General features: G+C 39.7%; 1 protein-coding gene across 2 annotated transcripts in view; it reads right to left on the bottom strand.

The window, feature by feature from the left end:
* lamb2 (laminin, beta 2 (laminin S)) overlaps positions 1–15,580 on the bottom strand; it is a 61,715-nt gene that overhangs the window by 16,868 nt on the left and 29,267 nt on the right. For both annotated transcript variants that reach the window (XM_044350884.1, XM_044350885.1), the window contains exons 8-19: positions 10,181–10,383; positions 9,914–10,034; positions 9,417–9,605; positions 7,483–7,662; positions 6,703–6,815; positions 5,282–5,361; positions 3,073–3,208; positions 2,737–2,895; positions 2,271–2,398; positions 2,057–2,189; positions 1,739–1,931; positions 61–204 (exon numbers count right to left, since the gene is read on the bottom strand). In XM_044350884.1, the coding sequence (XP_044206819.1) occupies positions 61–204; positions 1,739–1,931; positions 2,057–2,189; positions 2,271–2,398; positions 2,737–2,895; positions 3,073–3,208; positions 5,282–5,361; positions 6,703–6,815; positions 7,483–7,662; positions 9,417–9,605; positions 9,914–10,034; positions 10,181–10,383 (1,779 nt within the window). The remainder of the gene's footprint in view (positions 1–60; positions 205–1,738; positions 1,932–2,056; positions 2,190–2,270; positions 2,399–2,736; positions 2,896–3,072; positions 3,209–5,281; positions 5,362–6,702; positions 6,816–7,482; positions 7,663–9,416; positions 9,606–9,913; positions 10,035–10,180; positions 10,384–15,580) is intronic.

Below are 15,580 nucleotides of genomic sequence, written 5' to 3'. Positions count from 1 at the left end.
GGATCACAAGGGAAAATGAAAATAGAAAAAGAATGCCATTATTTACTATGAATTTCTCACCTATGCAGCCTGACGGTCCAAAGCCATAAGTTCCTGGAGCACACTGGTCACAACGTCGACCAATTACATTGGGCCTGCAGCGACACTGGCCCCCGCGGACATCACACATAGAGCTGATGGACCCCTGAGGGTCGCAATTACAAGCTGGAGGAGGACAGAGAAGAACAGGCATCATGTCACTGAAACCTAATGTGTGAGAACATCCTGTACATTGACATTGACCATAATTCTGGGAATAAGATGAACACATAGAGGCTGATGGCTAAAAACATACATGTATATATACTGTTAGGTTAACATGATTATTACTAGTTTTCCACATCTGCCATATTGCACAGCTTTACAGCTGAAAATGAGTGAATGTCTGAGTTCTCCCCACTTTTTGTGTAAGAAAGTAAAAACTATAATGATACTGCAGCTAATGTGTACAGTTTTTAATATTTCAAAAGATGATAAAACTGTTTCTGGAAATATTTGTGGAACTGTGACTGGGTGTTTCTCATGGCAGCAGATGACTGACAACTGAGAGCCAGAATTGCTAAGAGATGCACTGTATATCCTATGAACGTTAATACAGTTTTTCTCCCCTTCTTCTTGAAGCCCAAATAACTTTAGAGGATAGATTCACAGTTTTTCAAGTCTCTTTCAAGTGTCTTAAAACAAGTCAGGTGCCAATAAGAACAGTGAAAGAGGTTTTCCTTGCTATAATCATTCCTCCTGTTCATACTGGCTGTTAAAAGATCCTCCTCAAATGCTCTTTCAATGTAAGTGATGAGGGCAAAATCTACAGTGTGTCCACACAGTAATTTTGTGCAAAAATGCATTTAAAAGTTGATCTGAAGCTTACATGAGGCTTCAGCCGTCTGAGTTAGTCATATCAAGTGGATATCTGCCACATTCACAATCTTTTTAGCATCAAATTCCCTCTTTGTGTTTCCTTAGACAGTGTTTCCCTATTGAGCTGCAGTGGAACTATAGTAACGAAAAGAAGGACTTTGGCACTAAACAGACTGTAACATTGAAAGATATCTACTTGATTTTACTCATTTGGATGGCTGAAGCCTCATATTAGCTTCAGATAAACTTTTAAATACATTTTTGCACAGAAGGAGGACTGTGGATTTTGGTCCCCATCACTTACATTGTAAGTGCATTATGTAGGGATGGTCAGTATGAACAGGAGGAATGATTACAGCAAGAAAACCTGTTTCAATGTTCATTTAGGCATCTGACTATTGTTTTAAGACAGACTTGAAAAATTGTGAACCCGTCCTTTAACTGATTGGAAATTTAAATGTCTGTATTTGAATTTGAATGAATTATTAGCAGTTTCTATGTCTCTGAGTTCCATCTATTGCTAAAAAATATCATGTCAATACCAGGTTACCAGGTTTTCTCCACGTGCAGAGGAGAAAAGTATCAATGAACAAATGGTCAAGTCAGCAGTAAGTTGAAAAAAATCTGAAGAAATTTCGTCTAGAAATTCTTCATTTCAAAATCATAATAATGTTAACTTCATTAATACAAATAATGGAGCCATGTTTCCTCCACAGGGATGTCAAAGCTGAGGGTAAGGGTCACATCAACCTGCAACCTACTTCATAGTAAACAACATAAATGTCATTCAAAGAAGGCAGAAGTGTTTTAATTAACATTGGGTAAGCCTTTTTGCACTCACGTAAGGCCCCGTCATTGATGATGGCCGACACGCTGGTGATTAGCTTAGCACAGGTGTCACTCATCAGTGGGCGGGTCACACTCTTTGCCCCCTCATGGCAGCGATACCGCTCATAGGTCTGCTTCCTGTTGTTGGAGGCTGGATCCCCTGCGTTAAACATCTCCATAGAGGAGTAGCGTGGCATCAACGCGATCTGGAGCGGTAGAACAGGGATTTATGAAATAAAGGGGAAGGATATGTCAGTGTGTGGAGTGAAAACTGCAATTTATTTATGTCAGATGCTTATTTTATAGGATTGGAAAAAGGAATTCATCTCACAGAGTCCACAAGAAGGACAGCGTTGGCTGCTCCATTCAGGATACTGTTGGCATCCTGATAGCGTCTGAACTCAAAGCGGAGGGTGTAAGTCACACCTCTTTCCAGACACACAGGCTGAGGAGGGACCACAAACCTGGAGCAAACATAGTCAGCACACAGTTTACATTCAGCGCAGAAGTGAGTATGTGATTGCACGTGAGTTTGTGCCACAAACCTGGCTCCAGCCGGCAGGGAGACAGTGAGTTTGTCATCATCTGGGATAGTGTTTCCACAGGGGCTGCTGGTAGGAATCGGCCCAGGACGAATCACTGTTATTCGCACCTCCTCCCAGTCCCGGGGCATCTAAATAGAATCAGTGTCGTATGGTTAATAGGCAGATCATGAAACAAGGGAGTATAAAGGGGGAGTATAAAATGCTATGGAAAATGCTCAACATGTACAATAAAATACACGATTCATAGTTAATGGGATCAAACATGCAAAGTAATGTTGGTTACCTTAATAGTCAGGAGGGCTTTCTGTATATGGAAGGCTGCACATAGTTAAGTTTTTCATTATGATCTGAGCAGTCCACTGTGATAGATGTAAAGATCATTTCTAAGCAAGCTTTTTTGTGCCTGATGTTTGTAGTCTTGAGAAAGGTTCAGAAACGTCAGCAGAGATCATAAATGCACAAACACCTGTGACTCGTAGCGGATAAGCAGGTCATATTCCATGGAGTAGGGAATGTTGCTGATGAGGAACTCTAGGGTGCCACCCTCAGGTGCCCTGGCGAACCCAATGTCGGTCCATGTGGCAGGGCGACCTGGCTGGTGCTCCCTCGTCTCCAACACAGAACCCTGAGTATATACAGATGTATACAGCTATTAAACTTATTTCATCAATATGATTTTATATATTTCCAAACTTATAAGTAAGCAAATTGAAAAATTACACAACACCAAATGTCATTACTGTAGAAGCCATGGAATCACTCAATACAAAAGTGTGCCCATGCAGAATATGGGTTGGCTCACCTGTCCCATTTTGGCAAACTCAGCCTCATAAAGGAAGTGATCCATAGCCATGAAGAAATATCCAGACTCCACCTGCATACACTGGCGTCCTGTCATGTGACTGCGGCAGCGACACTGACCGCTCTCCATGGAGCAGCTAGAGAAGACACATAGAGGAGACAATAGTTGTTATTTCACAGCTATGGTTTATATCGGAGGTCAGCAATTAGGTTCAACAATAGGCCAGTTTTTTAAATGGCCCACAACTTTAAGCAAACTCAGGCCTATATATTTTGTTTATTACCTTTAATTCATTTAAAAATAAAATTGATATATAACATTGTTTAGGATTGTATCTGATGGCAGATGTCATTTTCCCCATTGGTAAGTGAGAGCTAACAGAGTTACAGCTTATTTTAATACTAGCTAAAAATTAATCATACGTGAATATATATTCTGTGTTGTAGATCATATTACTAGAGATATAGAGATTACTAGAGATATACTTTTCTGGTTATCCACACATGATAAACAGCGGCCTGTTTCATTTATGGTTGATTAAAAGTTCTGTTGTTATTGCCTTAGCCCTAGAAGAAAACAGAATCAACACTCCACTTTTGTTAGATCGCCACTTTTTTGTGTTTGTGAAGAACAAATATGTTCTGGTCCACGATGCTAAAAGAATTAAAATGTAATTTCTTGTAGGTTTATTGGACCTAATTTCTGCACCATGCACTGTTTAAACAGCTTGAAGAAACCATTGGTTTTAATGCTCCTGTTGTGGGCATAGTATTAGCTGTAACAAGGTTATATTCATTGGGATTTACACAAGCTTGTTTTGTTATCTAAAGTAGATTTGTGAAAAAATATGCAAACTATATAAGTAAACTTACTATATAAGTAAAAACCTCAGCTTTCATAAGAGGGCCCAATATTTACTGGAGGGCTGGATTTGGCCCATGGGCTGCCATTTGCCTACCACTGGTTTATATTATAGCTTAGCTGCAAATGTTGGGTGCCTAGCCTTAAATCAATGATGTAAACAATTACTATTTCAATTTATATAACTAAGCCCTCTCTACTGTAAATCATAGATTAAAGTCAAACTTTCCAAAATTACTGTTTACTATTACTAAAATCATTGCTCTCTTATAACAAGACTGAGAGTCTATAGGCACACAAACAGCTCTGTGAGGCTGTACTTTGGATCAGCTGTGCTTAGAGTCAGATGCTAACGTCAGCTTGCTAACATGAAGGTACTCGATGACAAACATGCTAATGTCTAGCAGGTAATGTTCACCATGTTCACCATCTCAGTTTAGCATGTTAGCATGCTAACATTCAATAATTAACACAAAACTGAAAGTGCAACTGATGCAGATAGGAGTGACATTACTTTTGTGGGTATTCCGTCATGAAACAAAGTAGTGAATAAATTAAAAAACTGAGCTAATGATGTTACAAGAGGAAAAGTTAAGTTACTTGTTGAGGTATTAATCTGGATTAAAGTGGCGGCTATTTTTTAGCGTGGCAACACTGAAAAAAAATCGGGCTATTAGTGTTTTGACTTGTACCAGTCAACACTGTCATTACCAAAAACAATAAATATATGTTTTATTTATTTTTTCAGGTTTTAAGCGTTAGCAAAAAAAAGAGACAAATGTTTGTTTTCCATTATCATCAGGGAACTAAATTAGCACATAATGTTTGAATACAGGATGTCAACCTCTGGTTGCACAAAAAATTAGGAATTAGTAACACGTGGTGTAACAAATTATTGCTCCCACAGTGGAGGCCAATAAATCTGAGCACATGAAGCAACAGCTGCTATTCTGGAGATAGTAAGTGATTTCTGAGTGTTGAGTCTTGAAAGTGATCACCATGCTGTGTAATCTCATTTGAAACAGCTTCATATTTAATGTGCGACCTGTGACTCAGGGACCTGTTTCACAAAAGTGATTTGCAAGCACTGTTTACACGCAGATCACAAATAATGTCAATGTCATGTCTCACAAATTATTGTCACTCACAATTTGCAGATAAATTTGCAAGTCCTACAGTCCTCTTGCACACTCATGCATGTGTTCCAAGTATGGTTTTCTTTTTCTTTTGATTAGTTTACAGTGTCAAAATTAACGCAAGTGGAAATGATCTAATTTTACAAGTTGCAGCTTGAATGTTGCAAATTTGGTGAAATGGGCCCCAGAGTTGAAGCTCTGGTGTCACTCACTGGTTATCCAGGGCTCCTCCAATATCACACTCGCAGCCTCTGCAGCCATTCAAGTCATGGCTCAGGGCCCAGTGTTCTGTCTAGAAACACACAAGGACAGACAGAGGGCAGGGTGATTGACAGACAGACACAGAAGAGGACAGAGCAACAGTTAGCTCCAGACAGACATGATACATCATTCTCTGCGCTATTATAGACTGAGAGGGGAACTTCCACTGCAGTTTAACTGTCATGACTGAGTGTGAGTCATACATACTGTATCCAGCTCTCTAATCCAATAAAACAACATTCATAGCTTTGGGGCATATCATTACTGTACCATTCCTTTCAATTGACATCGTGAGATCTTCTCTTCCAAAAAGAGCTCACTTGACAATGTGAACACAGGATTTTTTACAGTCAGCAAATTTACTTTTCAACTTGATATTTTGGCTGATGTATTTGTACTTTGAGAAATCTTAAATTACAACTTTTGTGGTTTCTCCATTAAAGTTTTATAAGAATCTGGTCATTTTTACACTGTATTTGAATCAATCCAGTTAAAGTTTGTTTCACAGTACAGTGATACTGGTCTGTGACTGGCTGTTTTCTTGCTAGTCTGCTACACTTGATAACTATTTGGAAAGCCAACAAAGAAAACAGTAAGGCAGTGATTACATCAACTTTTACTCTTCAGTGAGGCAGCCTCTTTTTATGTGAAAATGGGCATTTATACTGTTTATATTACTTAATCAAACACAGTTTCACCACAATGACAATAAGGTACTTTAACTCTTCCAAATGACTTTTCCACTATTATCATTACATGATTATTTCTGAAATGAAACTTCACGGGGCTTATCAGATGATAGGATCCACTTTCCGACCTAGTCCAAGCCTGACCATTTTAGGCCTGCTGTAACCCACACCAACCAGACAAGCCTCAAATCCCTGGGCTAAATTTAGACACAGAGCCCAGACAGGAGCTCACATTCCTGCCTATACTATTCCTGGCTGAGTAGGTTTGGGACAAGAGGTTGAATTAGAACAGGAAGTTGATCACAAACTAACACCTCGGGCTGCTGGGCAGGGAGGGTGAGAGGAAAATAGGAGAAAGAAACAGACAGAAGAAGAAGGGAAAGGGAAAAGTGCTTGTGTTTATATTTAATTGTATCATGTTCAGTGTCAAGTACAGAATGGTAAGAAAAAGACTCAAGGACAAAAAGATGAAAACACTGTTCAGAAGTCCAGCAGTAAGGGAAAGGGATGACATATCTGAAGATATTTTGTTCACTATCATACTATCAGCAATAGGGCTTCTTGGCAGGGGCATAGTGTGAGTGATACATATAGAAAGACAGACAAAAAGAAAACGAAAGATGTAATGCCAATATTTGAGATTTTACTGTTAAGCCAGAAAAACTCTTTTTGCTCCATCTTACCAGACACTGGTCACAGCTGCGTCCAGTGACAAGACGCTTGCAGAAGCAGTCTCCACTGACGGGGTCACACTGGGAGCTACCTGACACTGTTCCCCGATGGTCACACCGGCAAGCTGGGTGAAGGTGGGGCCACAGGGAAGAGGGCGAAATTGTTTAAAAAATTAGTAGTTACTGCAGCACACTGAAAAGCGAGATTAGAAAAATCCTTCCCTGGCTGCTGCTGTGTCGTTGTTGTTATGATTGTTGTTATTCTGTCCCCCCCCCCCCTTTCCCTCTTTCTTTCTCTCTCTCAACCTAACCGGTCAAAGCAGATGGCCGCCCACTAAGAGCCGGGTTCTGCTTGAGGTTTCTACCTGTTAAAGGGGAGTTTTTCCTTACCGCTGTCTCCAAGTGCTTGCTCATGGGGGAATTGTTGGGTCTCTGTAAATTAAGAGTACGGTCTAGACCTGCTCTATGTGAAAAGTGCCCTGAGATGACTTTTGTTGTGATTTGGCCCTATATAAATAAAAATTGATTGATATAAATTTTGTCTGTTATGTTAATAATGCAGGAATTTACACTGCATTTTTTGTATAATACCATTATTATGGACACCATGATAATCAATTATATCGTAAATTGTTATTTGCTGGATGATGTAAATGCAGAAAATAGCAGTGATATACTTTTTTGGCTGAAGAACCTCTGATTTCTGAAAACAAACCTACGCCCTTGCAACAACAATCTTGGTCATTATAACATTTCTATGTTTGTATGAGTTATACCAGAGACTGTACTCACGTTGGCAGCCCTGAGGGTTGTCAGCACTCAGGCCGAAGAAGCCGGTCTTACACTTGTCACAGCGTGGCCCCTCGACATTGGCCTTGCAACGACACTGACCTCCCACCATGCTGAGGGAGGGGTCAGTGTGACTGTCACACATCCCTCCATTCTGAGAACCATCTGGGTCGCAGTCACAAGCTGAGGGACAGACAGGTGGCATGAGGTTTTAATGCACGAGAAGGTTGTAAACATAAAAATGAAATGTTGGACATTCACACAATTTCACAAACACTGAACATTTCTCTAGACAAGTTTGGCCAATCTTCTTTTGAGTTTTTAAACAAGACCAGTACATACATACATTTACACACACACACACACACACACACACCAACATTGTCACTCTCATACACACATATTAATGCCTGGTTTGTCTGGTTTTGTTCAGTTTCTCTGATTTTGGATGTGATGAGTTAGTGTTATGGTGTGTTGGAATGTGATGTTAATGTTGTATGTGATTGGACCTCAGGAATAACTAATAACTTGAAAGAACATTCAGTGGATTCCTGAGATCAGTAGGGATCTATCAGCATGAGAAACATCCATATGAATTTTTTGCATTTTCTCCTACATGTTTCATTAACTCTTCACCAATCTTGGTACAAAGAATGTCATCAGTTTATTTTTCATTTCAATGCCATTTTTTACAACGTTTGCCTGTAGGCTGGTAGGCATGTTATCAGGGACAAACACTGCCATAACTTTTAAAATTCAACATGCAATTACAATGTAATTGGAGTGACATGAGCACATATGAACCCCCAGCAAGTGTGTAAAATTTGATGACATTTCACCTGCTGTATAGGTGGTATTACAGTACATAATATAACTTTAAATATATAAAATAATAGCATGGTTATTACACTGATTTTATTCAAATCTTGCTAATCTATCCTTGTATAATGCTGAATAATTCTTCAACATGTTTTGCATATTCTCATCAGCTGTGCTGCATTTCAAGCATTTAAAGAATGATGGGATAAGGGAAATGTAAATCAAGATTCATCTGCTTATGTTAGCCAACTTTATCAATCATGCAGTAGCAGCGGCTGGCAGCAGTCACATTCATTTTCTCAAGAAAATGTCAATTATATTCTCAGTTATGCAGTGGTGGATAGAGTAAACAAAAACGGCACTCACAGTGACTCAAGTAGAAGGAAAAGTATAAAAATAACTACTTGAGTGAGAGTAAAAAGGTATCTCATAAAAAACTACTCCAGTGGTGAGTAACTTCATTAGATCCTATTTATTACATCAATGTACATCTTCCAAACTATCTTGTCAGTAATTGGCTAACTCTTTTTCACTTATTTTCAAAACATACATCTTTTGAAAACAATAACAGTAGTACATGAATGTATTAAAACGCGTCCTCAACAGGTAATAACAAATGTGAAGTGCACATGTATTGTTGGGATAGTTCAGATTTCAAAGCTGAGCAATGTACTGCTGTGCAATGTACAGCTCTTGGCACTACATTTTCTCAATCATAGAACTTCCGTAGTCCTACGCATGCTGGGCACTGTATTACGCCACAGATCAGCTGTTTGGGTCAGGAAGTGCAAGATCAGAGAGCTGAAATGCGGCGCAATACAGTGCTATACAATCTAATTATCGATACAATTGCTGTCGTGCATGTGAGCTGAGCTGCATATAAAAATGATTCATATCTAAATATATCAGTGAAACAAGCGAGAAATTTGTTGCCCAATGTAATGGAGTAGAAGTACATATATTTTATCGCAAATGTACTTGAGTAAGAGTAAAAAGCATTCGGAAAAACAAATACTCTTTAGGCTACAATTTTTTTTTTAAATATTCAAGTACATGTAACGGAGAAAATGTAATGTGTCACTACCCACCACTGCTGATATGGAACACAGCACACTCACCTATGCAGACTCGTGGGTCCCTGATATCCTTGATGGGGTCTTTGTAGTAGAAAGGTTTGCACATTTCACAGTTGCGTCCCATTGTGTTGTGCTGACACTCATCACACACTCCTCCACTGATGTTGCCCGTGGCCAAATACACCGCCATGTCAAAGTGGCACTGGTTTGAGTGGCCATTACAGTTACACTCTGGAAAACACATTTATTTCAAACTAATTAGTTGTTGCTGATGTATTGTTATTCTGCTTTTCCACTTTCACCAAGTGTTAATTGTCTACAGACAGCTGTGTCAGTAGCCTGTGTTATATTTTCAGAGCTGTAAACACCTTATACTGTGAGCCACAGTGCTTTTTTTTTTTAGGGACACAAGCCTGCTGACAATTATAAAAAGTGGTACATGTGATCTTTTTTCCATGAATGCTTATTGGCATTAATTAGTGATAAAGGAGTTCTTGCACTGGACTTCATGTCCCCTGTGCTTCCTCCTCTCTACTCACTCTTGCAGGCGTTGGTGTTGCGTCCCTCAGCAGGTCTCCAGGGCAAGTCGTTGTGGAAGTCTTCACATAGCTCACAGTTCAAACCCCTGGTGTTGTGGTTACACACACACCTGCCATGAACCTTGAAGAGAAGGGAAGATGAATTATGACAATGTATAAGGCACCAAGAATCATTGCCTTTGAAATTCTGCGAGGAAATTACAGTAGGATATTTGGGGAAAAAATTGCTAATTAAGTTTATACTGTAACTGGAGCCTCATCACTCACCATTCCTTCTATATCATCCCTGATGCCATCGATAGGGGCACATTCCGAGGCATGGCCATAGCAAAAGCAGTTTCCGCGTACAACAAGCTCATATATGGCGTAGTAATACTTTTCTTTGATTTCAGGTCTGGGGTCTAGCAGGTTGTCTCCCAGTGTGTGAAGTTTGGTGAAGTTCACCCTCAAGTTGGTAATCTTTAGCTGGTCTGTTGGAAAGAAGCCATGAATAAGTGAGGAAGGAACAGGATGCAGGTCTGCAGTTATGTAAGGCTTCTTTTCATGTGGACACTGGAATTTAGTTTACTGTGACATGAAGGTTGAAATGGCTTAACAATATGGTTTCAAACAAATTAAGTAAAAAGTAAGCCATAAAAAGACCCTCTGTCAATCAACCTTCCCAAAAGGGAACACACATACACGACTGTGCAATAGCCCTTCTGCCTCAGCAAGAGGAAGTCAGGTCCAGTGGAGCATGACAGAGCTGTGTGTGTGGCAAAGCATCATGGGTGAGCAACAGTTAATGATCTGGGATGGTCTTAGAATTAGTTAGTCCTCAGAGTTTTAAGTTACATTGAACTTAAACACAGACGGACAATGGAAGAAATTAGTTAAATCCCAATGATGTGTTAAATTATTTCCACCTTGTAAGCAATTTCATCATGTCTATAACATAAGTACAAATAAATAGCCATTGAAATCTGTTAATTATCTTCCTATGAATAAAAGTTTATTTTCATGATTGGAACACAACATATCTTCCATGATTGCACATGCCACACCAGACCAGTGGGCATATATCAACATCAAGATTATATCATACATCAAGTTTAAAGAATAGTTTCAAATTTTTTCAAGACTCAAATGCCCATGTGTACATTGAAACTGTTATTGGTCACTGTAAAGGTTCCTCCTGTCCATACTGGCCTTGGAGAGATCCAACATAAATCCAATGTAAGTGTTGTGGAACAAAATCCAGCGGAAGCTAATATGAGGCTTCTGCAGTCTGAGTTAGACAAATCAAAGTTTAGTACAAAATTCCCTCTTTGTTTTACTAACCCTCTGTTGCAGTTCAGCAAGGAAACACTTGCCTGTCAATACACAATGAGGGAATTTTGCACAAAAAACAAAGAAGACCTATTTATATATTATATTTTTGTACAGAATGAGGACTTAAAATGAGAATTTTGTCTCCCATCTGTTACAATGGAATTGCTTTAGGTATAGATCGAACCAGTCTGGACAGGATGAATGATTACAGCAACCAATAACTCATTTTAATCATAACTCATGCAAATATAAATATTAATTTAAAACGGACTTGAAGAAATATGAACCTAGTCTACAGCCATGCTAGCAGCTCTGTGAGTAAATGCTACTGTCAGCATGCCAGGGCCGCTGCTAACCATTTGGACGCCCAGTTTTCTCTTCTTCCGTTTTTCAGCTTTTTTTCAGAGATTCGTGTTGTCTCTTACTTGCCATTATGCCCCATTCAGGGGCGGAGCTAGACTCTCAGGGCATTCAAGCATTCTCAGGGGGCCTTTCTAAAACAGTCACTTTAAAATTCGCAACTGTAAAACAGCTGATACATCCTACTCATAATCACAAACTGTTATTGAGCCATGCAAGCCTATGTCTCAGGAAACATACAGTGAAGCCACTTTGAGACAAGCTTGTTCTGAAGAACATAAAAGAAAAGAGTTTGCTAGCCGTGTTCAAATGTTTAAGCACTAAGGACCGCATGTGGTGCTCTACATACACCGACTGACGAACAGTTCAGCACCACCACCAATAGATAGCGACAAGTTAGGTGGTCTGTCTCCGTACCATGTCTTTCTAACACGGGAATGACATAAACATAAAATAGACACAGCGGTCTACAACACTACAAGGCCTATTCAAATACAAAGTGGACAGTCTACAACACCACAGGCAGTGACACAGACAGGTGCTGAGATGCGGTAAACATGGAGTTAGACAACACATTAATCTAACATTATGACTCATTTCTTCATAACCAACTTTTCAGTTAATAAAGACTAATTATGGATGTTTCACTCACCAGTTGTTGTCCCTGCTTAGACTGCTGTAGTTTAGTGTAACGTTAGTCCATTTGTGTATTTCTCCATCCTCCATAGAACAAAATAATCCAAACAGTTTAACAAACTTTGTACATTTAACGGTCCCTTTTAAAACTTAATCCTCCTCTCCTTCATGGTGGCAAACCTGCCAACCGCTTGGTCCTTATTAGTGTTCATGTCCCGCTCGACATACAGCAAAGTGAGGTTGGATAGTTTGGCCTCATCCACACACGAACGCAAATAGCTCTTAATGAGCCTCAGAAGGTTGAAACTTTGTCTGGCAAGTTTCATTCACCATAAACATAAAAAGACGCGAATATCTCTATATTTTGGATAAAGTTTTCGGCGAAGTTAATCATAAACTTTGAATCGCTGCTTCTGCATTGCAACCCACATTGTGGTGGGAGGGGGTATTACACCCATAGTGATAAGAACTACCATAGAGAATGAACAGAAGAAGCTGACAGAGTGAAGTTCTCATATTCCTGCCGCACCCGCGGGGTCGAGCGTCCCCAGCGGGCCCCTACTGAGCGTTCATTTTGGGCCCCCCCCGCCTGGTACTTGAGGCTCCACGCGCTCTGCGTACTCTGCGTATGCGGAGCGACCGCACTGCAGCATGCTAACAGGCTGATCTTTAGCAGGTTCACCATCTTAGTTTAGCGTGTAAGAATGCTAACATTTGCAATTTAGCACTAAACACAAAATACAGTTGAGGCTGAGGGGTACGTCATCAGCTTTAGAGGTATTTGGTCATAAACCAAAATATTGGAAAAAGTCGAAGTCAAGTTCTGACCTGCTAGTAACGCTAGAGGAAACATCAACATTATAATGAGATAACCAAAGTCGATAGACTTTATCCTCTGGGGTAGGGCTGTAGTCAACCAAAGAAAATCATGGTCGACTGAAATCGTACATAATCTTCCAACTAATCAATTAGTCGCTACCAATAGTTTCCCAGGCAACTACACAGAGGTTGCCTCATGTATCGGAGCACAGGGACTCCCAAACGCTATTGATTTCCGAATGAATGGATATTTGGCATTATTTGGGGCATTAAAAATATTTTCTTGACCTGGCGGGGGTTCTTGTTGTGATAATTATAGGAGAAACACTAATTCAGTAAACATTCAGTACTTTCAGTAAACATTTAGTACAGCTAGACCCAGCAGTCTTCATTAGGTTGGGCAAGCTCAAAGTTGTGAAAACAACGGGGGTGTTTTGAATACACCCCTGTTTTCACAGGTAATTTGGTAGTCTGTCCCTCCCGCCGCAGGAAATAATGGATTAATCCTGGAAAGCTATTGATGTAGCAGTTTTCTCCCTATGAAAATAACACAGAGATTATTCAACCCATGAGAATTTAGTCAGACGAAAGCATATCAACTAACTAATCGACTACTTGACCAGCAGACTACAGCTCTACTCTGGAGACCATAAATGTTGCATACAAATTTCATAACAATTCATCGAACAAGGGTCAAAGGACAGATTCACAATTTTTAAAGTCTGACTTAAACCAACAGTCAGGTGTTCATATGAACACTGAAGGAGATTTTCCTCACTGTAATCATTCCTCCTGTTCATACTGGCCAGTAGAAGATTCCCTCCATGTGTGCTTATAATGTAAATGATGAGGGACAAAATCCACAGTCCTCGTTTTGAGCAGTAATGCATTCAAAAAACTATCTGTAGATAATATGAGGCTTCAGTCAGAGTTAGTCAAAAAGTAGATATCTGCCACAGTTACAGTATTTTAGGTAAATAATTCCCTTTGTGTCTCATCAGACAGTGTTTTCCTGTTCAGCTGCAGTGGTAACAAAAACGGGCTTTGTCACTAAAATGACTGTAACCTTTAAAGGTATTGACTAGACTAGAATAATCTGGACTACAGAAGCCTCATATTAGCTTCAAATAAACTTTTAAATACATTTTTGCAAAGAAGGAGGAATTTGAATAATGGTATGAACAGGAGGAATGATAATGGCAAGAAAAATGTGTCAGTGTTTATTTGGGCACCTGACTGTTGTTTTAGGACAGACTAAAGAACCTATCCTTTAAGACATTTCAGTCTGAGCCAAAGTGGTGGACTAACCAAACTGACCTACCGATCAACATTGCCATCCCTGGAGCCACACCATTAGCATGGCAAACACAAATGAAAACTAAAACCTGCACCTTCACAACTTTGAAACTGACATGAGTTTGGGTCTTCATCTATCCAAAATCCTTTTTTCCCTTTTCTAAATATGTCTTAATTTATAAGTTTTGTCCTAAGAATCTGGAATTTGTCAACACAATTTCTTCCCATGCCCTGTCTCTTTATCCTCTCAAACTATGTGGAGAGAGCTCATACTAGGGAGGAAGATACTTCTCTCCAGAGACATTTGTTCATCTTTTCACCCTGTCAATCTGCTGGCACAGAACATCATCTGCTGTTACAGTCCAGCTGTTCAACAGTAGCTATTACTACACACACACACACACACACACACACACACACAGGCTACTAACAGTGACTAACAGTGATGCTAACTAACAGTACGACATATTAAAAACACTAGTTCTCACGTAGTGGGATTATAAAACAAGTCTGCACTCGCAGTACTAGTCATTTTTGTATCATTTGCATCACCATCATTACCAACGGGGTGATTATAATTATACATAAAGACAGAACAGCTGCCACTTGTATTAAGTCTTCTTTACAATTGTTCTCCACAAAAAAGGGAAATACCTCAGCCATGATCAGCATTTAAGAACTTCTAGCTTCCTGTCATTATAAACCCTGCTGGAGGCATTTGCAGTTAAGGCAGCAGTGTTACGATAAGATGGATAAAATGCTTCATGGGAGGATTTATTTTCTTCGAAACTCTGACCCTTCCCCGCCGGGTTTATCTGCAGTAATAGAATCCCTCTATGACAGACAAGAGCTAATCCCTGCAGCTCCACCACACTAAGACACTATTTCTCCTCATGCTGTAATACAAGACTGAAGAACGGTGCTTCAACTTAGCCAGCAGCAACTGCAGGAGCCAAACAGCAGCTTTCAGCAAGGCCAAGGGCCTAATTTGAGACTAATATAGTATATATTACCAGGTCTGACTGAAGGCAAACAGAGCTGAGAGAGGCTGTGTCTTAGCAAGCTGTTACTGTTCTTATAAGCTGATGGTGACCATATTTCATTCAGTTATTAAAGGAGGAAAACATAACAAAACAAAAACACTTGTTATTTTAATAGCAAATGGCCATACGGTAACATTTCAGATGAGACTATAAATGGAAACCTTGTCTCAGTATTTATTAGACATCCATTGGTATTCTTTTA

Source organism: Thunnus albacares, chromosome 5 (assembly GCF_914725855.1).
Source record: "Thunnus albacares chromosome 5, fThuAlb1.1, whole genome shotgun sequence".
Taxonomy (NCBI): Eukaryota; Metazoa; Chordata; class Actinopteri; order Scombriformes; family Scombridae; genus Thunnus; species Thunnus albacares.
Note: the sequence above shows the minus strand (reverse complement) of the source record. Positions and strands in the feature narration are given on the sequence as shown.